The 24,129-nt window shown below is 52.0% G+C and overlaps 1 protein-coding gene across 1 annotated transcript in view; it reads left to right on the top strand.

Moving 5' to 3' along the window:
• USP10 (ubiquitin specific peptidase 10) overlaps positions 1–24,129 on the top strand; it is a 71,510-nt gene that overhangs the window by 45,770 nt on the left and 1,611 nt on the right. The window contains exons 6-14 of the mRNA XM_045987439.1: positions 8,987–9,078; positions 9,619–9,728; positions 10,145–10,200; positions 10,434–10,537; positions 12,820–12,919; positions 13,675–13,852; positions 16,577–16,742; positions 19,622–19,766; positions 21,528–21,593. Of these exons, the coding sequence (XP_045843395.1) occupies positions 8,987–9,078; positions 9,619–9,728; positions 10,145–10,200; positions 10,434–10,537; positions 12,820–12,919; positions 13,675–13,852; positions 16,577–16,742; positions 19,622–19,766; positions 21,528–21,593 (1,017 nt within the window). The remainder of the gene's footprint in view (positions 1–8,986; positions 9,079–9,618; positions 9,729–10,144; positions 10,201–10,433; positions 10,538–12,819; positions 12,920–13,674; positions 13,853–16,576; positions 16,743–19,621; positions 19,767–21,527; positions 21,594–24,129) is intronic.

The raw sequence follows: 24,129 nt of genomic DNA, 5'->3' as shown, positions 1-24,129 counted from the left end.
TTAATCCAAACTGCTGTGGAGGCTCTGGGCTCCTTGTATTAGCAGGGAGCGCGGTGCCTGGCACGGTCAAGTCTGTTTGAGTTGAGGCAAGGCCGCCCTAGCAGGGTTACTCCCTTAATCGTAGTTTGATTAGTCCGGTAAGAAGATGTTTTCGTATTCTGCGGGAAAGTGTAGCTCTTTGTAAAATACTTGATTCTTTGAGCCTTTTTATGGAGCCTTAGACATCTGGAACATAGCTGCCAACAGTTGTGAGCGGTGCTTCCTGTGAAACCACGTGCGACGGCGCCGACACGAAATGCCTCTTGGGATCACACGCACTTGGGTAAAGTGGTGCTGCTTGGAAGTGTCCCCTTGGTCATACTCTCCTCTGTAGAGGTTTACTTTGTAAAAATGAAGAGCTGTATTCCATTTGTTGTAAGTAAGACCCACTACCACAGACTTCCCTTGAATGGGCGTGCTTTTCAGTGTAGGCTCACTCGCTTTAAACCGTGTTGAACTGTGTGACATTCTCGTTCCAATAAAAGAGCTCTTGATGTTGGTTATCCTAAAATTAGCATAAGCATCTAACTGGTTCTAACAGTCATTTTTATGTTTATTATGACATTTATTAGCTTGAGGGAAAGAGGGAGAAGGGAGCAGTTTAGACATAGGTTTATTCTGTTTTGAATTCTTTGAATAATATTAATATCCACAGTTGATTTTTTTTCTTTTTTTTTTTAAGTCCAGGCTCATTTATTTTGGATGTCCACATTTCTGGATTCTCTGCCCTGTCATTAAGTCTGTGCTTCATAAATGCCAACTGATTTTTATATAACCACCAGTGAAACACAAATGAGGAAAAACCTACTGTAAACAAGGAATAAGAACACCATATAAGGCATTTTGAATGGAAACACAGCAGCTCGTGATGAGTTGTAACTGTCCGTTGAGTGGGTTCCGTTTTCGCCTTCTCGGTGTAGACTGTCAACATTTTGTTCCATTGGCTGTTCTTCTGAAGTATGAGTCTGATCTGAGGAGTTGGAAGGAAAGAGCACTTGTCTGGGTGTGCTTGGTGCCTCGCCCAGCCCCGCAGGACGGTGGGCACCGACACAGAAACCCGCGTGGGCTCGCAGAGGGGTCCGGCTTTCAGCGAGTGGTTATTGTCAGTCTGAGAGGGAATATTTGGCACTTTTCAGTAGGAACCACTGAACCAGGAGGTGTGAACAAGAAACTTGAAATCTCAGTAGCTTGTATTTGAAAGTGGTTGCAAAATACCAAATTTGTCCATGTTCAGGAGTAAGTTTGACAGAAGTAGCACAGGGATTGACGACGTCCGCAGCTGGGGGACTCTCCGTGGTCTTCGTGGCGACGCGTATATCCTTGTGATGAACCTTCACTTTTTCCTGGGTTGTCACTAAGAAACATGTGTCATATCCCAAACCTAAGTTGTATCAAATGCTTGCAGATCACAAATAGAGCTATTTTGTATTTTATCTTTTGCTTTTAAAATCTTACATCAATGTCTTTTGTTTTAAAAGCGTGGAAGTCATGGTGGGCAAGGGCTGAAGGCCTACGTGAAGTGAATTAGAATTCCAGCGGAAAGAGGAGGAAGTAAACTGAGGTCTTTGACGGCTCTAAAAAAATCTTCGTGAGGAGATCGAACCACCTAGTCACATCATTTATTGCGAGTTTTAGTCAAAACCTACTTAATATGTGGTTCTGCCCCGTAGTTATATTCCTGAGATTTGTTCCAGGAGAGCGGCAGAATCATGACAGGTCGGGTCTGCTCAAAGAAACGAGTTCATGTGTCCATACGTACTTTAAAGGTAGACAAACACGTACCTTGTGATTGACCGTTTTTTTGGTGGCCTATCAATTATATTTATACTTACCTCCTCCTTGGGAAATGATTTCGTACATATTTTGCATTTCCTTTGCAAATTGTCCAAAACAGCAAAGGTTGTGATGATACAGCGTGCCTTCTGCCGGAGACGCCGGCACCTGCTCGTAGAAATCCTCCCTGCCTGTGGGTGGGGAGTTTCCGCATCCGCGCGCGTGTGTCCTTGCTGCTGTTTATGATGTGTCTGTCTTCTAGAACTGAATCGAGAGCCCTCTACCTATAAAGCGTATGTTTATCCGCAGCCAGTGGACAGTGGTACATTTGGGTCACTTTGCTGTCCTCCAGCTGATTAGGTAACCACGCCAGCTAGGACGTGTTCTTCCAAAGTGATGTAGCGAAGAAAACAAAAACACTTGCAGGATGTTCTGGATAGTCGAGAAAGAGGACCAGATACCAGGTTCGCGGCATCCGAATGTTGATCACAGACCACTTACTGGGCCTTAAGAATCAAGGAGAGTTCCTACCTGGTATTTTCATAGAACTTATGTGGTGACATGACCTCTACATCCTAGTTTTAGCGAAACCAAGTTTGATGCGCAAAGTACATGTAAAAATAATCCTACCTTATATTGACTTAAAAGTTTATAATGCAAGTGTTGCCACTGAGTTTGTAAATCATTTCTTTGGAATAATTTGTGGCAACGTATGTGAGCTACTGTGTATGTCTTGAAATACGAGAAAGGCTATTAACCACTCAGTTTTTCTGTACGTCGGCAGATTTCACGAGAAAGTTGAATTTTAGTTTAGCCACCTGATGTTGAATCTGTAAAAAAGTGAAGACACCAGCTTCAGTTTTATGCCGTTTATGTGATACGGAGTCATTCTGGCCTTCTGGGCCGTTCTAGTTACATTGTTCTGGGCAGCCACACCAGCCCTGGGAGAGGGGTGGGTTGAGGAGGCCATCCTCCGCAAGGCTGCTGTGTCAGTGAACCTGAATAGTGATTACATGATGATAATGAATTGGAAAGAAGGCCTTTGGACGAGAAGCTTGTTATTACCGTCAGCTTCTGATCATTTGCTCTAAAAGAAGGTGAGATAGAGAACCAGCAGTGATGTCTGCAGCACGGGTCAGTCTTTGAGCTTCAGGCTCAGAAGTACCCTGCCTTCTGTCCTTCAGCACCACTCTGCCTGGCCTTAATTCTTTTGACCTCGGTAGTTACAGTGCTTGTTGGACTTGAAGGTAGGAATACAGTAGTATACGGAACTGGAGCCAGGAGTGGCACCCAAACAGTAAGAGCAGTTTATTACACTGGCTTGTTGCAAGTCCAGAATAATTGAGTTGTAGCAGCAGGATTCAGTAACAGTGACAGGTGACAGTGGACAAGAATTAGGAGTGTGTGTGTGTGTGTGTGTGTTTCACTGGGCGGGAGCCTAGCGCGAGCCGGGCGGGAGCCTAGCGCGAGCCCCGCGCGAGCCGCTGACAGACTTGGTCAGTGTTGGTGTCTGGCTTAGTTTATGGTTATTGAAATTCTTGAGGGGGGGTAAGGCCCAGTGTATACTGTGTTACAAAACCAAAACTTGACATTGTTTGGATACTTGTTTGTTTGTTTCTTTTTTTTTTTTTTTAAGATTTTATTTATTTATTTGACAGACAGAGATCACAAGCAGACAGAGAGGCAGGCAGAGAGAGGAAGGGAAGCAGGCTCCCTGCTGAGCAGAGAACCTGATGCAGGGCTCCATCCCAGGACCCCGGGATCATGACCTGAGCCAAAGGCAGAGGCTTTAACCCACTGAGCCACCCAGGCGCCCCTGGATATTTGTTTCTTAAGAGAACATCGTAGATAAGATGTTTAATTTTTTACATGCTTTCATATCTTTTGAAATGGAACTGTATATATTCACAAAATGTTCAGTACTTAATTTTAAGTAATTTAACTTGTTAGAGTACTGAAAATTGTTGGTTCACTTAAAGTTTTCCATAAATTTCCTTTCTCTTCCTCTTCCCATCTACATCAGTTTTTTCCCCTAGATTTATTTATTTATTTTAGAGAGAGGGAGTGGGCTGGGGGGGTCCTCAAGCAGACTCCACCCTGAGCGTGGAGCCCAAGGTGGGATTTGATGTGGGGCTCGATCCCAGGACCTTGGGATCACGACCTGAGCTGAAATCAAGAGCACGATGCTTAACCGACTGAGCCACCCAGGTGCCCCAGTTTTGTATTTTCTGGTAAGGATTATCGGAGCCTGTGATGGGCTGGCCGTCCTGCTGGGTGTTCTCTACACTCCTGTTACAGGATTTGGTGTCTTCACTGCAGCCGTGCCTGGTGGGGCTTGTTGGCTCTGTTACGGGGCGGGGTGAGGTCTTCCGTTTCAGGTTGCAAAATGAAGTGGCAGACCGAGCTTTGACCCTGGTTGTCTGGTGTGTCTTCCTGGGCTCTTGTCTCCTTCACCGGGACACCTGCAGGCTTTGTGAACCTGTGATAGAATGACCTTCAGAGTCCGCTGGGTCATTTCTGATAAGCACGAATGGAGTCATTTACCATAACCAAGACCTTTAGTCTCCGGAGGTTTAAGGCTCCCCCGTACTCTTAGTAAGTACTTTGTGTGGGCCACCCGCTCTCTCGGTCAGTGAGTGGTGATCAGCTTTGTCATAAGTGCTGTCTGAAGAATACGATAGGGCAGTTACAGATGTCTGCTCGTAGTAGCAGGAAGAGCAGTCGTCATTTGCAGAGGGGATTGGGGGCAGTAGGTGATGTGCTGGAACCTAGGGACGGCAGGATGAGGTTGGGGCAGCGAAGGCCTGGAAGTTATGTTACCTGGCGAGGGAGGACTCAGCAGAGTAGTGAGCACGTGAGGGAGTCATCTGGAAGGAGCTGCACACCTCTGATACAAGGTGGCGTCCGCGGTGCCTGCTGCCACAGAGAAGGGCCAGGGCCCGCTCTGCGTGCCTTCAGGGAAGGCTGCTTCCATTCCAGGCTGTCTTTCTTTGAGAGTAGTGTTTAGGCTCGCTGAAAGGCACGAACGACAGAGTGGTACTCTATTTTTAGCTTATGTAAGACTTGCCAGTGGAGAGAAAGGTTTTCTAGAACAGCAGCGTAATGATAAGGAAAATCTAGATTGTTCACTCTTTTTTCTTAGTATAGACGAGTCTATAAATATACTAACCTTCAAATTTATACCAGAGACTTTTCCCCCAAAGATTTAGGTATTTCAGAGAGGGAGAGAGTGGACAGAGGGAGGAGCAGAGGGAAAGAGAAAATCTCAAGCAGACTCCCCACCGAGCAAGGAGCCGGAAATGGGGCTCGGTCCCCGGGACCCTGAGATCGCGACCAGAGGTGAAGTCAAGGCTTGGCCTCTGCTCCGGTGGAGCCCCCGGGTGCCCCTGTACTGGAGGCTCTTCGGAAGAATGTTGAAGACTAGAGGCTGGTTCAGTAATTCTCTGATAAACGTCCTGGTGTCATTTGTTCCGCATAATGTGTCTGAGGTTTGCTGATGGCTGGTGGGAACGCGTTGTGACGTGCATTTACGGAGCACACCGCTAGGGGATGCTCAGAGCCTTGAGCTGAACATCGTAGAAGCCAAACGGCAAAACTGCTGTTCTCCTGCCTGTTCCTAAAATGAGTGAACCAGAAGCGATGGCCAGAAGCTGGCATTGCTTCAAGGGAAGGGTTGATGTAGAAACTGAAGGTTTCTGTCCAGCCAGTACATCCCGCTTTGCAGATGAGTGGTGGGCAGAAGTCCGCTACCGGTCAGTTTTTTATTTATTTTTTAATATTTTATTTATTTGACAGAGAGAAATCACAACTAGACAGAGAGGCAGGCAGAGAGAGAGGAGGAAGCAGGCTCCCTGCGGAGCAGAGAGCCCAATGCGGGGCTTGATCCCAGGACCCTGAAATCATGACCTGAGCCGAAGGCAGAGGCTTTAACCCACTGAGCCACCCAGGCGTCCCTACCGGTCAGTTTTAAATTGGACTCTCTCTGCGCGTCCCTAGGCTTGAGCGCTTCCCCCTGCAGCCTGGCGCTTGCTCTGGGCACGTGGCTCCGCAGCAAAGGGAAGGGAGGTGCCTTTTCCTGAGGAGCTTCGCGTTCTTAGTTCTTGATGTTTTTGCACCTGTTTCCCTCTCGAGAGTGGAGTTGGCCTTGTCATAAGTTCCTTTTTTAAAATTTCGTAAGCTATTAATTAAAAGCACTTTTCACCAGCTATAAACATGCTTCTGAATCTGTTGAGAGAGTTAACATGGGAGGGAAGTTTCAGATGTTCTATTTCAGTCCGTGGTCATTTCCTTTCCATTTTCCTTCAGTGTCTATACTAACAGGGATTTCTGTCACTAAGCTACTCCCTGCCGCCCGCTACCCCCGGTCTCTGCCCCACCTCTCACCCTAGAAGATGTTGCCTGCATCCCTATTACCAGAGGAAACTGAGGTTCCTGTACCTTGTCTTTCCCCACCATAGACAAGGCGAGTCTGCCCTTCCTATCTGCCTCCCCGCCACAGCCCTGGGAGCCTCTCAGCGACCCCATCCGGTCTCACTTAGGCTTCGGGCAGCGGCTCCACTGTGCACTTCCCTCTTTGGAGCCCTGGAACCCGCTTTCACCTCCACAGCGAACTCCAACTGCCCTGCCTTCTGGGGGGCGCTGCGCGCTCTTCCTGGCCGCTGCTTCCATGTGCCTGGTGCTTAGGACGCCGCTCCTGACACATCACTCCTCTTGAGAGCACAGCGCCAGCCCCAAGGTTCGGGCCCGTGTATGTGTGCGCGCGCGCGAGCATGTGTGTGCGCAGATCTGTTGCTTGCTGCTCTGTGGGTGTAAGTACACTGTTGACTGGTGTAATCTGGGTACCTCTTACCAGCACCTCTGAACTAAACTTGTGATCGCATCACTGTACGAAGCACAAAGAAACCCACCCCTCCGGGTGGAAGGCGCCATCCATCCCCCAGCCAGGGCCTTTGTCCTGTCAGCTGCTGTTTGCTCTCCTTGGCCCCTGGCCCGCGCACGGTGTCTCCTGGTTTCTCTAGTCTGTGGATCGGGCTGAGCATCCACTGATCCCCCTTCAGCTTAGCCTGCGCCGGCTTTTCCCTTGTTCAGTGTCCACAAGCTCTCCTGTCGCAGGGCCGCCTCCTAGTCACCCCTGGGCTTCCAGGACCCGGTGCCCTGGCAGGGCTCTTCAAACCACAGCGGGTCATTGAACAGAGGTCCTTGTGACAGGAGAGCAGTTGATTTTGAGTCTTACGGTTCTGTAAAGACTTAGTATGACTGTTGGTGGGTAGAACGTGTTATGGCAGAGAGCCACAGGGCCACGCCAGCATATCCATTTGGGATTGATGCTTATTTGAAAATGCACAGATTTTATTTTTATGGAGTAATTATATCAAATAATTGCCAGTCTGTGGCACATGCTGGAGCGTATGGACTGTTGTGAAAATATGCATCAGAGACAAATGGAAGCTCCATTGTCTGTGGGTGGTGTCAAGCCCGTGGGGCAAGTTAGCACGGGAACCTTAGAGTGAAAGGGTTGTAGAGCGGAGCCGCTGGGTCGCATGTCTGCTCAGGGGCACAGCCTGTACCAGGTCCTTAACCCTCTGGACCTCTGTGTTCTCACGTGTAGAGCGAGGAGGAGGATAACCGTGTCTCCTTGCTAGAGTTGTGGGATGATTATGAACAGTGCAGCTGAGGCCCCCAGCACAGTGTCCACCATGTGCCCGGCACTGTCTGTGCTGGGGGCCTCCTGTGGTGCTCGTAGTTCAGGTCTAACTGATGTGGTCCTCACTGAAGCCCGGTGCTGTGCCCATAGTAGGGAGACAAGAACTTTGTAAGCCCAGACTAATTGAATAGATTGAATAAATCTATTCTAATTGAATAGATCCCACCGGGTTTCTTGAGCCTGTAATGCTTTACTTTTTATAAATGCGAAAGTTACTCTGTGTGCTTCCTCAGAGGAAAGGTGGCATTTACTTTCAGTGGAGAGAGGGAGTGTGTGTGTGTGTGTGTGTGTGTGTGTGTGCATGCGCGTGCACGCGCTGGCGTGGGCATTAGAATTTTGCAAATTAAATTCTTCAGTTAATGCTTAAGTCTGAGACTTCCCGGTCTCCCTGCATTTTAGAATTGAAAAGCTGCTTTTGTTTGAGTGATGCCTTGGGTGGATGTCGGCAGCAGATGTATCCGTCCTTACTTTTCTGGTACACAGTTGAAGAGTGAAGGGAGGCAGTGTGCAGTGGCCACAGATCACGGTCTTTAGGCCCTGGCTGCACTGTGTAGCTGCTGAGTGCTCACAGGCAAGCTAGGTGATGTTTCCTTGCTGGTGAGAGGGGCATCGTGGTGTTCTCCTGGAGGGCTGAGGGTCAGGTGCGGCTGTTAACAAGTGTTAAGTTGTGAAGCACTGAGCGTAGAAGGTTTCTATGACTTAGAGCTGTCACTGGTACGAGATTCTTTTTTTTTTTTTTTTTTTTGGTACGAGATTCTTAATGGGACATGGGGAGACTTTGTCTCGTTTTAAAGCATTTCTGGGAAAAAAAACCCTGAAAGCATTTAAGTGTTAAAGCATTATATGAAGGTGGCGTTCACATCTGTCCGAAGGCTGTAGAAAAGAGTGATGTCAGAGGATGAAACTGCGGATAATGTGTTTCTGAATGGAGTAACGGCGTTCTGGCACCCAAAACATTCCAGAAATTGGAATTCTAATGAAAAATACAGTTTAGTTATTACGAGGCAGTCATCCCGGAAAGGAGTATCGTCCCTCACTGAACAGTGGATCACCCGCTGTGGTGTGTTGGGGGCCCTCATAGGTGCTGGGGGTCCCCCCGCTGGCTGAGGCTTGGGTTCGGCCCGTGGGCTCCTCTGTAGCGGTGTTAGCAAGGCCTGCCTCGGCCCGGGGTGCGGGGGAGAAGCTGGGTCTCTCGGGTCTCTGTCACTCTGTCACCGTGTATCTCAGCCTCTTCTGCTACTTGTTACATGAGTTGTGTTCCCCGGTTCCGTTCCCACAGAAAGATGAACGAGTGTTGGTGTTCCCTGGGGGGAGATACTCAAAGAACTGTTTGACCCTTACCTGGCGAACGTGGTGTGGGACAGCGCGCAGCTCCCACGCGGCTCTAACACTCGCCAGCCATCGCGCGTTTACTTCCGTGTGTTCACTCGACGTCACTAACCTCTCCCATGTGCTTCTTCACTCTTTCAGAGTTACTGGAGAACGTAACCCTGACGCATAAGCCGGTGTCGCTGCAGCCCCGCGGGCTGATCAATAAAGGAAACTGGTGCTACATTAATGCCGTATCCTTCTCAAGTGCCGTCCCCGGCCGACCGGCCACGCCCCGCTCTCGGTCGGCCACGCCCCGCTCTCCCCCGCGCCTTTGCTTTGTGTGGCTGCCCCGGGGCCTCTCCCTGAAAGTTTGAGTCCAAAGACTTCGTTCCTTGCTTAGTCGGCCTGCCTTGCTTATAAAGTTATTCCTGACCCCCCAAAAGATGATTTGTTGACTGGTGAGTGACAGAATCAGGCGACTCTGATTTCACTAGCATGGCCCCGACTGATGGGGCAGCGTGTCCACTTACAGTCGGAAATGTTGTTTTAATTGATTTATCTTGGTCGAATCCAGTTTTTGTATGTAAATGCTGATTGCAGAGTAATCCCTTCCATGGAAATCCCAAGGCGGCCACCCTCATGGTCATTTGGCGTGTCCCATTATGTTCACGCGTGTAAGTCTGCAGCACCCTTGGCTGACTCAGTGCTCCATGTGCTCTGGGTGTGGTGCGCCGTTCAGAGATCTGAGTGTCTGTTTCATTTCCTTTACACTTCCTTCCTGCGATGCGTAGACACTGCAGGCGCTGGTTGCTTGCCCTCCGATGTACCACCTGATGAAGTTCATTCCTCTCTATTCGAAAGTGCAGAGGCCTTGTACGTCGACACCCATGATAGACAGCTTGTAAGTAAGGTGCTGACCAGAGTGGCAAGGGCTGGGGTTTTTGCCTCTGGTAATCGAATTCAAAGAGTTTAGCAGGTTCTTAATTTCTTGCAAATGAGTCCTGTGATTGTATTTTTATTATTTTTTAAATGTACTGTTCATGTTTTTCTGTCGAAGTTAACCGTCAAGGGAACTGGAGCAGTGTTTTCCTGTGTTCCTCACATGTCACCCAAGTGCGGTGTTTACCAGTGTGTGTTATGTGACATAGACCAAGACCTTACAGGGAAAGACTGAAGAAGTCACCAGCGACTATAGCATTGGTTACTTAACATTTGTCATCTTCATACTAAAATGTTCTGCTTAGCCATTGAGGCTCTTCAGTAAAAGTATGTCTTTTTAAAAAAATGTACTAAACTTTTCTTTCCCCATGTTTATAGTGTTCGGCTAATGAATGAGTTTACTAATATGCCAGTACCTCCGAAACCCAGACAAGGTGAGTGAAAATGAGGTCTTCTGATGCCCATTACATACGGACAGTTAGGAGGTCTGATGACTGAATGTCATAAATTCAGTCTTGTGGAAAGGAAATGTATTTAAAACGCAGGATGCGACATCTGTGCTCTTCTCGGCGCTGTGTGAGGGCGGGGGGGAGTCTGATGCTGCTGCTTTTGAGCATTCGAAGACCCCATTTTCGTTACGAAAATCTGTGTCCTGTTTCCATTGCAGCTCTTGGGGATAAAATCGTGAGAGATATCCGCCCGGGAGCTGCTTTTGAACCTACGTATATTTACAGACTTCTGACGGTCATCAAGTCGAGCCTGTCTGAAAAGGTTTGGCACTGCCCTGTCATAGCCCATAGAAAGTTCGCCCCGTGCTCCGGTCGCGGCCGCACCGGGGCTGTTCAGCGCTCCTGGCACGTCGCCAGTGCTGAGGGTTGGGGGGCTTCCGCAGATCTCAGCTTGTTAGAGAGTCGCTTGCTTGGTTGAACATTAACAATGCGATCACCGTAATCAGAGCCTGCTCATGCATCATTTACTGTGCACCGAGTCCTCCCGTGAGTTCTCTCTGTACGAGAGCTTACTCAGGCCTGTGAGTAGTGCTTGTCTCCTTGTTGCATTTGAGAAAAGTGAGATCCTTGTCCAGGGTCACACAGCTCCTGCGTGCAGAGGCTAGTATCACAGTGTGCTCCTTGAACGCTGCTCTGCCTCTTAGACGGAGCTTGGTGGTGGGGCCTGGAGTGGCGGCGGCCTTCAGAAGAGCTGAAAACATCCTCACGTGTTTTTTGCAGTTCCTTGTCTCCTGTCTACATGTTCAGTCATGCGCTTTGCTCCTGAAGGAATGGAACCAGGGGCCAGGGAGGTCTTGAGTAGAGTTTGATGTGGTCACTATAAGCATTTGAAGTGATGCTTAGGGAAATTATTTAGAAAGAAAAATCATCAGAACAATCCCACTAAAGCTGAGTAAAGCAATATGAAGCTCCTTGTTCTGGGGAAGGGTGACTGGCCAGGACAGGGTAGCCAGATACCACCGGGGGCACTTTACTGCTCCTCTCGTAGCTGTCGGCTTGGAATTTACACTTTCCAGGTAGAAAGGTACAGAATGGTGGGAATGCAGAAACGGATTAGACTGTGCTCTCTGCTCTCAAAGAGCTCACCGTCCAGTAGAGGAATTAGATCCAAGAAAACAGGCCAGCAAGAGAAGTACTAAGATGAATGCACACGCCGATGCTCTGGAAGCCAGAGGGCAGCCGTCCACTCGGGTGGAGGCAGAGGGGAAGCAGCGCGTCTCAGGGGGCACCTTGCCCGGAAGTTCTGCTCGTGGACAGAGGTGTCTTTCAAGGTTACGTGAATACTGGCTCTGTTCTGTTGGCTCCCCCACACCACCCCCAGGTTGGTGATGGGATGGAAGGACTCAAAGGACTCAGAAGCTGTTACTCTCACAGGGTTTGGCACAGTGCAGGGACACAAACGCGACATCACACGTCCGCGGGAGACCTTGAGACCCCTCCCCCGGTGTGTCAGGAGAACGCGCTTAATGTCTCAGCATCGGCGTGTGACAGCACGTGGAAAAGGTGATCTGCTGCGGACGTGCATCAGAGACTCAGTGCCCCGGGGCTTTACCAAGGACTGGTGCAGACTGGTCCAGACTCGCCGAGGGGAAGCAGGTGTGCGCCCCTAAACCGCACCGTGCGATGTCGGCACAGTCTCTTTTCACTTCTTGGAATGAAGGGGGATCCCTCCCCAAATCCAGGTACCCAGATGCCAACCAAGGACCAACCCAGCAAGCGGGCCTCTCCAAGAACAAATGTCTTGAGCCTGCCGTGTCCGCTCTTTCTGCATCTCGAGCGAGCCGGTGTCTGCCCTTTCCCACACACGCAGAGCGCCCTCCGCTCCCAGAGCTGCTCTTGGTTGAGAGCTGCAGCTTGGAGCAGACAGATGCGCCCGGAGGCGGCATGAGGACTTCGAAAATCCTTGGAACATGTGGTTGTTCTCCAGAGAGTGAAATGGGAAATAATCCTGAGATTGTAAGATGAGTCCGTGACTGCCGTGTGACTCATCTCTGAATGATTCTGCCGGTGTGTGTGTAGCCATTAGCTGAATCTTTGTCTCAGTAGCACTTTTCACCTGCAATTTGGGTCCTTTCCCTGTAGTTGCCCATCATCAAAAGTAGAAGGAGCCGCACAGGGCCGCTCTCCACAACCCCCAGTGTGACCGTTGGGCCCTGGGGTTGTGCTGTGAGGTGGCCCTGGACGTCTGTTCCTGGTCTTCTGTTTCATGTCAGCAGAAGAGCAGCTGCTGAGTGACTGTTTTTATCATAAAGGCAGTACATATTTATTGTAGAAAATTTCAGAAATACGAAAAGATAAAAATTCCTGCTCATTCTGTACTCAGACAGAAGGATGGACTTGGTCCCCCTCCCCCGCCCCCCGTTCGTCTCAGCCTTCCCATTGAGTGGTCCGAAGCGGAGCTCCTGTAACTCGGGGAAGCGCTTCACATTCAGTCTTGTTGGAAATTTAAGAGGAGACCTGGTCTGACTGTGCATGTATAATGGTCCCTGCAGCCCTTGTGTGGGGACCAGTTAAAATTAATGTGCTCCCATCTGGCCTTTTCAGGGTCGACAAGAAGATGCTGAGGAGTATCTAGGCTTCATTCTAAATGGACTTCATGAGGAAATGCTGAACCTCAAGAAACTCTTGTCACCAAATAACGAAAGTAGGTCATGGTCTGTTTGCCACAAACCTGTGAGGACCTTTCCTTAAGAATTCCCTTCGAATGCTTGTCACCTGCCCAAGTGGTACTTTGTTTCCCCCCAGGTCTGTGACCCTTGGCGTCCCTTTCTCACTAGGGCGCGTCTGTCTTTCCGTTGCTTATTTTATAGACCATTGAGATTGTTCTATTTGGATAAATTAAAATATATCCAGAAGCTCTGCTTTTTTCCCTTCAACTCTTACTGAGGAAAGTGATGAAACCTTCGGAAGAGCTGGGAGAGTAGTTGGTGAAAACTGTCGAGGCGCTGGCCCCGGCCCTGCTGACATGTTGTCACGCCTCCTTCCTGTCTGCCCTGCACACTGCACGTGGCGCCCCGAGTGACACACGTGGGGTTGCAGGTAGCAGGGTAGTTCGCCTCCAGATGCCAAAGCATGCATTCTTCCGGGAGGAGGTGCTCGCCCTGGAAAGGACCAGAGCCCCTTTCCGAGTTAGGAGGACTGGCTGCGATGGCACAGTAATGCCCACTTTCCAGTCCGCCCTCGGATTTCTCAGGGGTCCTAAGTGCACTGTCCTTGGCGGTTCATGCAAGCAGGAGTCTGGTGGGCGTACGTGTTGCATTTATTCTTAACGTCAGACGCACCCTGATTTCACTTTTAAAGCTTAACTCTGTGCGGGCAGCTTCTGTAGGACCTTTCTTTAAAAACGTTTTTGCTGTTACTATTGCCAGTGGTAGCTTAAGCAAACTGTCTCCTTTTCAGAACTCACTATTTCCAACGGACCCAAAAGCCACTCAGTGAATGAAGACGAGCAGGAAGAACCCGGCGAAGGAAGTGAGGACGAATGGGAGCAAGTGGGCCCCAGAAATAAGACTTCGGTCACTCGCCAGGCGGAGTTTGTTCAGACCCCAATCACTGGCATTTTTGGGGGACACATCAGGTTTATGCTTTTCTGGAATACTTTAGTGCTTGCCTTTTTCAGGGTTTTGCTGCGATAAGACGTGTCTGAGAAAGTTTGGACTTGATGGCTTGCCTCTACACCCCTGTGCCCGCTCTGTTCCCGGACTTCCCTTTGCTTCCCTGCTCTCGTCCCGCACAGCAGTTCGGCACAGGGTGCCGGTCCCCGGGCCTGGCGGCCGCCCTGACCCCTGCCCCCTCACTCCCTGAGCACTGCTCGCCCTGAGCGAGCTGCACTCCGCTAGGTAGGAAGAGAAGGACTTGCTAATGGAAATACATGTTTCGTTACGAGAAGACATTCTCGTGTCTGTGGAGAGTGTTAGGCGCCTGAACCAAGTGAGCTAGAAAGGTGAGGGAATATGGCGGGAGAGACTCCGGGCACCTGGCACCTCCTGGAGTGCCTGGGCCCCCTCCTGCCCCAGTTCCCATCAGCTAGCCGCTCGCTGCTCTTTCATGATGTCCTTCTAGAAGGCTTTGATTTGATCGCGTTAGAGCTGTTCAGGACCACCGTGATGTGGGACTCACAAGCATGGGGGCCGTCTTCAAGGAGGTTAGTCATCCAGAGTCCCAAAGGGCCTCGTCAGAGCAGGATTTCCTCTCGAAAGGACTCATGTTGTATCCCACAAGGGCGGTTTTTTAGTGAGACTCAGACTTTGCTTATCCCAAATGCTGTGTGTCCAAAAGAAGTAACGCCCTTCCCAAGGCATGGAAACTTTCAACAGGCTTGTAAAACCTCAGCATGTCCGCGAGCTCCTTCTCAAGCCGGTCAGCGCTGCAGTGTCGGACGGGATTCCGAAGCCGGTCCCCCCCGAACAAGTCATTTCTGAGCGCTTCCCTGTGAGCTAGAGCCTGCCGGCCCCTTTGTGTTCTGGAGTCTCCTCACATCAGCCTCTTGCGGTCAGGGGTGCTCTGGGGAAATGCCCAGCCTCTCACCGCTGCCGCTGTAACTTGTTTTTGCTGGAAGCGATTCCTTGGCCTGGACCGTTTGGGGAGGGGAAGCAGGGATCCAGGTCAGGCGACAGCAGTGCGAGGAAGCTGGCTCTCACTTAGACCTCTGCCGTTTGCATTCTTGGGCTGGTCCCTTAGGGATGGGAGAGAGGATGAAGGAACAGCCCGGTGGGTAGGACGGTAGCGCCAGATCTGCGCATAGGGACAGTATCAAAATTCTGAGGCCACTGAGGCCAGCATTCCCCAAGAGCCCACACTTGTTTGAGAATAACCAGTGGGAAAAACCAGAGTCCACTTTGGAGAAATTTCTAGCTTGGCCTGCATGGCTCTGCCATTCCTCTGGCCTCGGGGTAGTCTTTTATGTTGAAATTGATTGTTGACATTTTTGAGAAACGATGAAGATAGGAATGATTTTTTATAAGTTAGGACACTTCTTTCCTGTGTGAAGTAGAAGTAGTCCCATGAAGTGGGCCTCCTTGTTCAGGCAGCTGGAGGGTGGTTTTTTGTGTTTTTGTTTTTTTTTTCATTCACCATCTTTGGGTGTGCGTGCACTTCCCTCTGAAAAACCAGCTCCTTTCCTCACCTTTCCCCTCAGGCCACGTAAATAAAAGTCTAAGCCTTCGGAGTCAGGAGGGCCGCCTCTTGGTTCCTCCACCGGTTTTGTTTGTTTTAGATTTTGTTATTTGTTTGACAGAGAGGGGACACCAGCAGGGGGGGTGGGAGAGGGAGAAGCAGGCTTCCTGCAGAGCAGGGAGCCCGGTTCGGGGCTCATTCCCAGGACCCTGGGATCATGACCCGAGCCAAAGGCAGATGCTTAGCGACTGAGGCACCCAGGCGCCCTCTTCCACCAGTTAACTCCTGCCGCTCTTGGAGCCCGGAAGGGGCCGCTGCTCCCCAGTGGCACCCTGGAAGGGAGGGGGCGTCGAGGTGTGTCCCGGCGCCGCTCTTCAGCAGTGCGGCGTGGGCACGGGGGCCCTTCAGCTGGCTCTTCACAGACTCTGCCCGCTAAAGCCTCAGTACCCACGCACGCCCGTTGGATCCTGTCCGTAAACTAGGTCACTCAGACTGCAGAAATGGAATTCCTTGTTGAGCTCCTGGAATGTTTCCTTGCCGGGGCTGACTGCGAGATGGGCCGAGCACACAAGTTGTACTCAGAAAAACTTAGAAAAAGAAAAATGAAAAACCAGCTAAGAAAACAAGGTTGAATTGACACCCTTCTGGAGGGTGGTGGGTAGCCTTGTTTCCTGGAATGTTCACTTACTTTTTATTATACACACCCTGCTCCTCTCCTTTGTAAATCTTTTTGTAGGGGGGAAAACGCCATTAAAAATACTCTGTTTACCTTGGGGTTTCCTCTATTTTATTGGAACGGGCTATGATACGCTGAGAAAACGGAGAGTGTCAGCATTTTGAGGCCCCGGCAGGAGAGGCGCATTTCCTGGCTGGTGCGTGCAGTGAAGTGTGGAGTGGAGGTGCAGGAATTCGGACGATGAACAAACGGGTTTTCTTCCCGCCTGCCTACGCAGGGGGGGGATGGTCACCCTGCGGGTGGCTGCTGGAAACAGTCAGGAGGTGGTATTCAGCAGGATTATCTCCAAATTCAGTAAATTTTGGCTTTTCTGTTCTCTCTGGTCTTCTACAGATGATACTGAGCAATCCCGTTTTCAGTTAATGTGTCTTCTCCTGCTGGCTCGCCTTAACGGAGAGTGGGACGGAGCGGTGACTCTTACAGTCTTCTGTTTCTGTCTCTGCCTCTCAGGTCTGTGGTTTACCAGCAGAGCTCAAAGGAGTCGGCCACTTTGCAGCCTTTCTTCACCCTGCAGCTGGACATCCAGTCTGACAGGATCCGGACGGTCCAGGATGCGTTGGAGAGCTTGGTGGCAAGAGAGTCTGTCCAGGGTTATACCACAAAAACCAAACAAGAGGTATACTCATGGTTGATCCCGAACCTTGTGCTGAGGCTCTCCGGTGTGGTGGAAAGAGCCCAGAAGTGGGAGCACAGAGAAGTGCCTTTGCATTCTACCTCTTTAACCCCGCCCGGTGCTTAACTGGTTTGGATTGGAAGTTTCCACATTTTTGGAATGAAATGGTCAAGGCAGATGCTCCCAGCAGCCGCCTTTACCTCTAAACCATGTATCCCAAGGTAGTGGCCACTGGGATTGTTTGTCTTGAGCTACTTTTAATTTTCTGATAGTCGAATTACGACGGGGTAAAAATCACCACCACCTCTGACAGAGGACGTGCAGCTTCTTTGATCCCTGGCGCCGTAGAGCAGTTCCGTGAGATTAGTTAGGGGAGAAAGGAGACTCCAAACCTATCTGTTTTTCATTTGCTTGTAGGTCTTCAGGGACTTGGCAAACAGAAAGTAGCGGTTTTCATGTCTGTTAGTCTTTCATGCAATCTGAAAAGGACAAAAGCCTGAGTCCTTTAGTTTTCAGGCGTCAAGGGAAGCAGATAGCTTCGTGGGGTGTACGTTCCAGCCGAGGCAGGAGAGGGCGAGAATATTCTGCTCTCGGAGAGCTTACTGGTTCCTGGGGTCCCGGTGTGCCAGCTGCCGCCTATTTCCCACTCGGCGGTCGAGGGGGTCTTCTCCTTTGCTCAGGTGATGCCTGTGAATGCGGAAAAGCATACGGGGGAGGGGACTGCAGGCCAGCTGGGGGCAGCGCTCACCTGCACAGTCCCTCGCGTCCCTGGGGAGCCTGCTGGGAGCACTGTGTGGCACCCGAAGGGCCAGGAAGAGTAGACGCTGCCGGCACCTCACCGCGCTCGCTGGGCCTCCCGGGCCGGGCAGCCTGCGCTGGGAGGGCAGAGCGGAGGTGGACTGGAGAGCTGCGCTCATCTGGGGCCTCCTGCTCAGACTGACGAACCCACCCTCTTGGGGGAGCCACACAGAGTTAGGCCTATAACCCTCCACCATGTTTTCGGACTTGCTTCTTCCCACGGGTGATTTTATTTAAAAAATACAAGTGGCAGGAGCGAGAGACAGAATCTTGGCACTTGTCTTAAGTGAATAAGTGGAGTCTGGAGGTGGAACTTAATGAGAGAGAAAGTGGGTGTTTGTTTTCGGGGAGGTTGGTTGGTGTGGCTGAGCTGTGCACTTGGCTCCTTCCGTGGCAGCTCTGGCTGCGGAGGTGGTATCGCCGTCCCCGTGGCTCTCTTCTCAAGCTGGCTCTCCTCGGGCCACCCGTGGAGGTCGGTGGGCGCTCATCCCGCAGGCGGTTTCCTGCCTTTGCCCGGGCTGCCAGGAAAGCCCCCTCGCAGGTGGTTTCCCTCTCTCGCTCCTGCTCCGGTTAGCTGTGGGCTTCGGGGAGGGCGCGGACGGGATGGGGGGAGGGGAGGGAAAGGGGGCTTGTTCTAGATGGCAGGTGGAGGAAGGACGCAGGCAGAAGAGGTGTTTCGGTGAGCTGTGAGGAAGAAAATAGAACCGCTCACTCGCAGCGCCTTGGTGGTGGTGTGTTACCAGACCAGGAGCAAGAACACCCAGAAAAGCAAATGGTTGAGAAAGGAAGATTTCGGACAGTTGGTATGGGGTGGGGGTATTTGGAAAGAGCAAGTATCACATTTTGTGGAATGTGATTTCTTTAAACTTTAATAATTTTATACTTTAAGGTCACAAGGTTTTTTGCTGTGGGAACACATGATGAAGGTCTGTGGGAAAATAGGATTGTATAAACTACTTGCTGTATAGAAAAGATCTGGTTTTCTTGGGTGAAGAAAAGTTTGTCTCAGTTTGTCTGGAAACCCAAAACACAGGCAAGAATTTCAGGTTAGTCACTTAATGAATTGCCTGAAAGCTTGAGGTCCGAATCCTGGGTCACCAGCAATGAGAAGCATCCCGGAGACAACGTTCGTCCCAGCTCTTTGGTTCACAAATAAGGAAGCTGGAGTCCACTCGTCAGAACCCTGGTTTCTGACTGTCGAGCTGTAGCCACACTTGCCCATCATTCACACGTTTTGTTGTGTGTGGAGACACCAGGATGCAGACACACGTTGGGACTCTGGAGGCACATTGCGTGGTCCCACTGCTGGGGTCAGAGTCTGGGTGGGAAGCCAGGTGCCCGTTCAGACACGTCCACCCGGAGACGTATGTGGTCTTCTGAGCGCGTCCTTGGTTTCTCATCTATGCTGTTATCTTTTGGATCGTGACTCAAACAGATTTCTGCCAGAAGTGTTCTTCATGTAAACACAGGAAGCATCAAAGGGTTTATAGGTACAAAGAACAATAAATAAGGGGAATAAGAATGGTTCGTGAGGACGCATTTTAATGAAAAGCAGCATTTGTTAGACCTGCGAAAGCATGTAAGGAGCATATAAACTGATAAAACTGGCCCTTGTAAAATTAACGGTTAGAATAGATGGCTTTTGGGGTATTGGGAAACACCCTGGCCTCACTTTGATGAGTGCCGTGGGACTTGCTAGAAAGCGTGTTAGTACATAGCGCAGAGTTCTGCTGTGACGTTTGCTTTTTTCAGTTTCTGCGCCCGTGTGTCGTGACCGTCACAGAGCAGGGCTTCTGAGCGGGGAGGTCACACGTGGGCTCGCGGAGCCGTGGGGTCTTCTGCGGTTGTGTTCACAGGATGGTGGCCTTTCTGTATGAGGATGTCAGTAGCTCTCAGAAGGCCTCTTAGCAGAGTGTTAGATGTTGAGACGCTCCCTCGACCCAGCAATGGCTGAGTGGTGCTGTCCTGGACCCTCAGGCCACGGGCTCTCGGCGTGGGGGGACGGGGGTAGTCCTTGTGCGATGGACGTGCATCTGCTGCTGCGTGAAGTAAGGTGCGGGGTCCTGCCCTGCTTTGTGCCTCAGGTGGAGATAAGTCGGAGGGTGACTCTGGAGAAGCTCCCTCCCGTTCTGGTGCTGCACCTCAAGCGGTTTGTTTACGAGAAGACTGGGGGATGCCAGAAGCTCATCAAGAACATTGACTACCCTGTGGACTTGGAGATCAGTAAAGGTAACAAACGCGGAAGGCGGAAGGGCTCATGGTGACAGCTGCGTGGGGAGTCCACGGGCCTGACTCCTGGCGTTTCTGTCTACTGTCCAGAACAAGGAAGTTCTCAAGTGGCTTTCTGGTTTTCAGTTTCTCGGCTTATCACAGATCTTTATGAAATTTGGCACCAGAGGAGCTCTTGAAAAATAAAGGCAAAGATGAAGAAACCATATACTCTTACTAGATCAGGAAAATAGAGGTTCTGTCCATCAAAATGAGCATCGTTTTTCTAGAAACGTTTTACGGGTTAGTGGTGCAAAATCGTTTTCTTTATACTAAGTGTTAGCAACTGCCCAGCCCAGCCTGGTGAAAGGGGCTTTTTCAGTGAAGTGAGAGAGAGTTGTCCGTAGGCCCCTGGGGGGTTCCTCCGACCCCTGGTTGCCGTGACACTAGGTCAGATTTGTGGCTTTCTGTTGGCCGCGAGTCACCGTCAGGTAACCGGGACTCAGCAGCCTTGATGCATTTTGACCAAAGCACCAAGTTCAGGGTGTCTTGGTGAACGCGCAGCTTGCAGGGGAGCTGTCCTTGAGCTCCGGGGTGTGTGAAGAAGGTCCTGTGCCGTCCAGCCTTGCCTGGGACCAAGCTGGAGCAGCTCTCAGATCATCAGGGAGTGTGCAAAGCAGAAGAGTGGTCGTGGGATGTCATCGCTGGGTTCTGCGGAGGAATGCCGCTGTCGCCTTCCCCTCCCCTTCGGTCCCCACCACGTGGCATGGCCACACTCCACTCCTTCCCGGGCCTGGGGACTCCCAAACTGGGGGTAGCGGGCCTTGCCTAGAGCTCCAGGCAGGGACGCTGCGTTTCTACAGCCGGTCTCAGCTGACAGGCTGACTCCTGGGCCAGCTTGTGGTCCCCCCCCTCCCGCCTTCACCTCGGAGCTGCTCCGTTCAAAGGCAGCATGTTTTCCTGATCTCGTTTGAGAACCAGAAGGGGGAAGAAATACCAGCCGAGAATCACATGCCAGGTCGCCCGTGCTGTTGTGCCTGGGCTGTCGGGTGAGGCGCGCACACCGAGCCCCGCGGGGCATCCTATGCCCCATACTCTTGCCTCTTCCCTCCTGCCCAGACAGACTGTCTGCACTGACGCCCCGGGCTTTATTTACAGACCTTTGCTGGCTGCCTGTGCTCTTTAAATGCTTTCTAGAAAGAGGAGTCAGCCAAGGCAGGACCAGAGGCCCTGGTGTGGGTCATGGGTGGGGGATGGGAGGGGCCGCTGGTAAGGGCCGTGCCAGGCGCATCTGCAGGGGTGCTGCCCCTGTAGGGGGCCCCAGGGCCCCGAGGACAGGGCTGCCCGCCTGCCCAGCTGGTGGACCAGTGCCTCTTTGGAGAGACCGTCTGACTCACACAGTGGAAGTTTTGTGGTCTCACGTGTGAAACATCCCAGTTCTTAGGTTTCCTGGAGTTGTTTTGTTTTGTTTCTGAGTGGGCAGCCGTCTTCTTTTCCAGTGTCTAGGGTGTCTGCTTGTAAGGGGCTTCTGGCATGAGCTCGGCGGGCTCAGGATGTTCTCCTCCCGCATGGCAGCTTGCTGGCTGGGGGGGCGTTGCTGCACCGCCTGGCTGGCCCCGCCACGGGCCGGGCGTGTGCACCAGGGGAGGCTGTGGGTTTTGTTTCCCTGCTGTGGGGGGGGGGTGCATGTGAGGGGGGTCCAGTCACCTCTTTGCTTCCGTTACTCCGAGCCTTTCTTGAAGTGCTTTTACAGACTGGAGCTGTTGATGTTTTGTTTTTCAGAACTGCTTTCTCCAGGGGTTAAAAATAAGAATTTTAAATGCCACAGAACATATAGGCTATTTGCAGGTAAGTAAATTTGTCTGTTATTTCCTTTCCGAAGCAGTGATAGAAGGGTCTGTGCCCAGGCACCGTTTGCTCCAAGACAGCTTCACGCAGACACTAGACTCCTCCGCTGGTTTCCCCGGGGACTCGCCAAGTCAGGACGTCTTTTGATGAAAATGGGTGTTTGTCCTGACATCCGGTGCTTGAAATTTGACCGAACATCCTTTCGGCTCTAAGCTGAACGCTGTCCTCGTTTAGCTCTTTTCTGTCTTCGAGTCAGAGGGGCAGGCGTGAGGCCGCCGGCCTGGCAGTTTAAGGGTGTGACCTTGGCTGCTGTGGTCGCCGTACCTGTGTGGCGGGGTGCTACCTGTGGGGGGCAGCACCGCGGAGTGGCCTGATCAGGTTAGGGGAGAGGGGCCCACACGGATGATCTGCTGGATGGTCTTCACTGTGCTGGCTCACCCGGGCTCCTGGGCTGCCACACTCCGGCTCGGAGCCCTCCTAGGGGGGCGATGGCATCCTCAACCCCAGAACTAGGGGCCCTGGCCCCCCTTATCTCCTGGCCCTCCGCTTCCTGAGGCACCTGGCGTCCTTCGTCTGCCTTCCTTCCTCTTTTGTAGCCTGAGTCTCCTGGGCCTTTGAGGCTTTATGTCTCTCTTGGTAGTCACCGTTTGCAACAACCGTGGGTGCTTTCTGGCCTTTTCTATTGGAATTTTCTAGCTGCTTTGTTCTGTGCACTGTGTTGGCTTTGGTGAGCATGTTTGTAATTTAAAATGACAGGAGCGTTTGTTGACCGTCACACGTTCATTGGACCTTTCTACTAGGGACCTTTCGTAGTATCTCATTTGTTCTCGCAGCTGTCCTGAGATACGGGGCCCCCCGTCTTATAAAACAAGAAACCCGAGTTCTGAGAGAGACACTCTCCGCTCTGACTGGTGGCGGCTGGGCTGGGCTTCACACCGTCACTGCCCGTCCCTCCTGTGCATTTAGGAGGTTGGGTTGGGACCTGATCCACTGATCAGGTCCCTGTTGTGCACCGGTGGGTCCGGCCCGGTCCGGTGTCCTGCTTGCGGCCCTGCCCTTTGTCTTCACGCCCAAAGTCGTGATGATAGCTTCTCCCCTGACAGGGCGGCCACGCGCTCCTGTGCTGTCCCCAGCCCTTTCCTGGCCCTGCCTTGTCATGGAGGCCCTGCCGCCTTCGCTCAGGTCCTGCAGCCTGCCTTGGAGACCGGAGCAGCCCTGGGGTCCGGCCGCTCGGGGAGCTTGGCCCCGAGGTCCCACAGCAGATGAAGTGCTGCTTTGCTGTCCTCTTGCCGTCCCCCCTCAGGCCGTTGCCGGGCAGGCTGGTGATCAAGGGCGAAGTCTAGGAATCCCCGTCTCCTGCTCAAGGAGCCCTGGGTCCTACTCTGCCTGGCGGCCGTGGTCCGGCACCTGAACTGGGCTGTCACTTGCGTTCCTGACTCCTCCTCTCACGGCTTCTAATCTCAAATAAGGGCACTGCATTCGACGGGTTGGCATTTTCTGTAAAACGTGAGGAAGGAAGCACTTGGTGAGAATGGTTCTGACTGGGGAACCGGGAGAGCACAGGAGTGCAGCGCTGCCCAGCCCGGTCCCACCGGGCTCACCTGCAGCCCTGACCCGGCCCGCCTGTCCCCGGGCCGCCGCTGCGGAGACCCGGGCCGCGTGCAGTGCCTGCTCCGGAGGATTGCGGATACAAGTGTCCAGAAGGAAATACGGATCCGCTGAACCACAGGTCCTTTACATCCCACTGATGGGTCACTGCCTATAAAGTCTTGTCCGAGTCGTAGGTCTTGGAGGTGAAAATCCGGGACAAAAGCCCGAAAGCAGATTTGGGGTCCAAGGGACCGGCTGTGTTGAGCCTGTTCCACGCCCTTGATGCCCGTGTGACCACGGTGACCGGCAGCGCCTGTGCTGATCCCACCGCCGGCTTCCTGCCTGGCCGCCCTGCAGTCTTCCGCCCTCGGGTGTCCGGTCGTGTTTGTCACAGCGCTGGCGGAGGCCGGAGCCCAGGAGCCCTCTGAGCCCCAGAGGCTGCTTTGCCAGAGGGACTTCCCTCCCACCAGCAGTGGCCACGGGCCCGGAGCGGGCTGCGTCCTCCCGAGGTGCGACCGCTGCTGCCAAAGCCCAGTGACATGCCCGCCAGCTAAGTAGGGTGCCTCTCCAAGGGACTGTCCTTTTTGCCCCGGAGGTGGCACCCAGCCCGCCTGGCCACGTTGCAGGCCATCCTGCGTGTTTCCTTCCCCCAGCCTCCTGTCAGCTGCCTGGGCCCCTCCGCCCTCATCCTCACGGAGGGAAGATGCGGCCTTTGGTGTCTTTAGATGACAGAATTCTTTTTTTAAGTAAATAACGAGTGGTATTTATTATAGTCACTTTGGCATTATTTGTTAAAACAAAAAACTAGAACATTTTTTTGAGAGGGAGAAGGGTGATGGACTAGTGCCCTGTGGGTGGGGCTGCTGCACTCGGCCCGTGTCACAGCCCTGCTGTCCCTCACGCGACGTGCGGTCACTCACCGTGATGACAGCCCCAGAAAACCCGG

The sequence above is a fragment of the Meles meles genome, chromosome 19, assembly GCF_922984935.1.
Source record: "Meles meles chromosome 19, mMelMel3.1 paternal haplotype, whole genome shotgun sequence".
In the NCBI taxonomy this organism is placed as follows: Eukaryota; Metazoa; Chordata; class Mammalia; order Carnivora; family Mustelidae; genus Meles; species Meles meles.
This window is presented reverse-complemented; position numbering and strand designations above follow the sequence as displayed.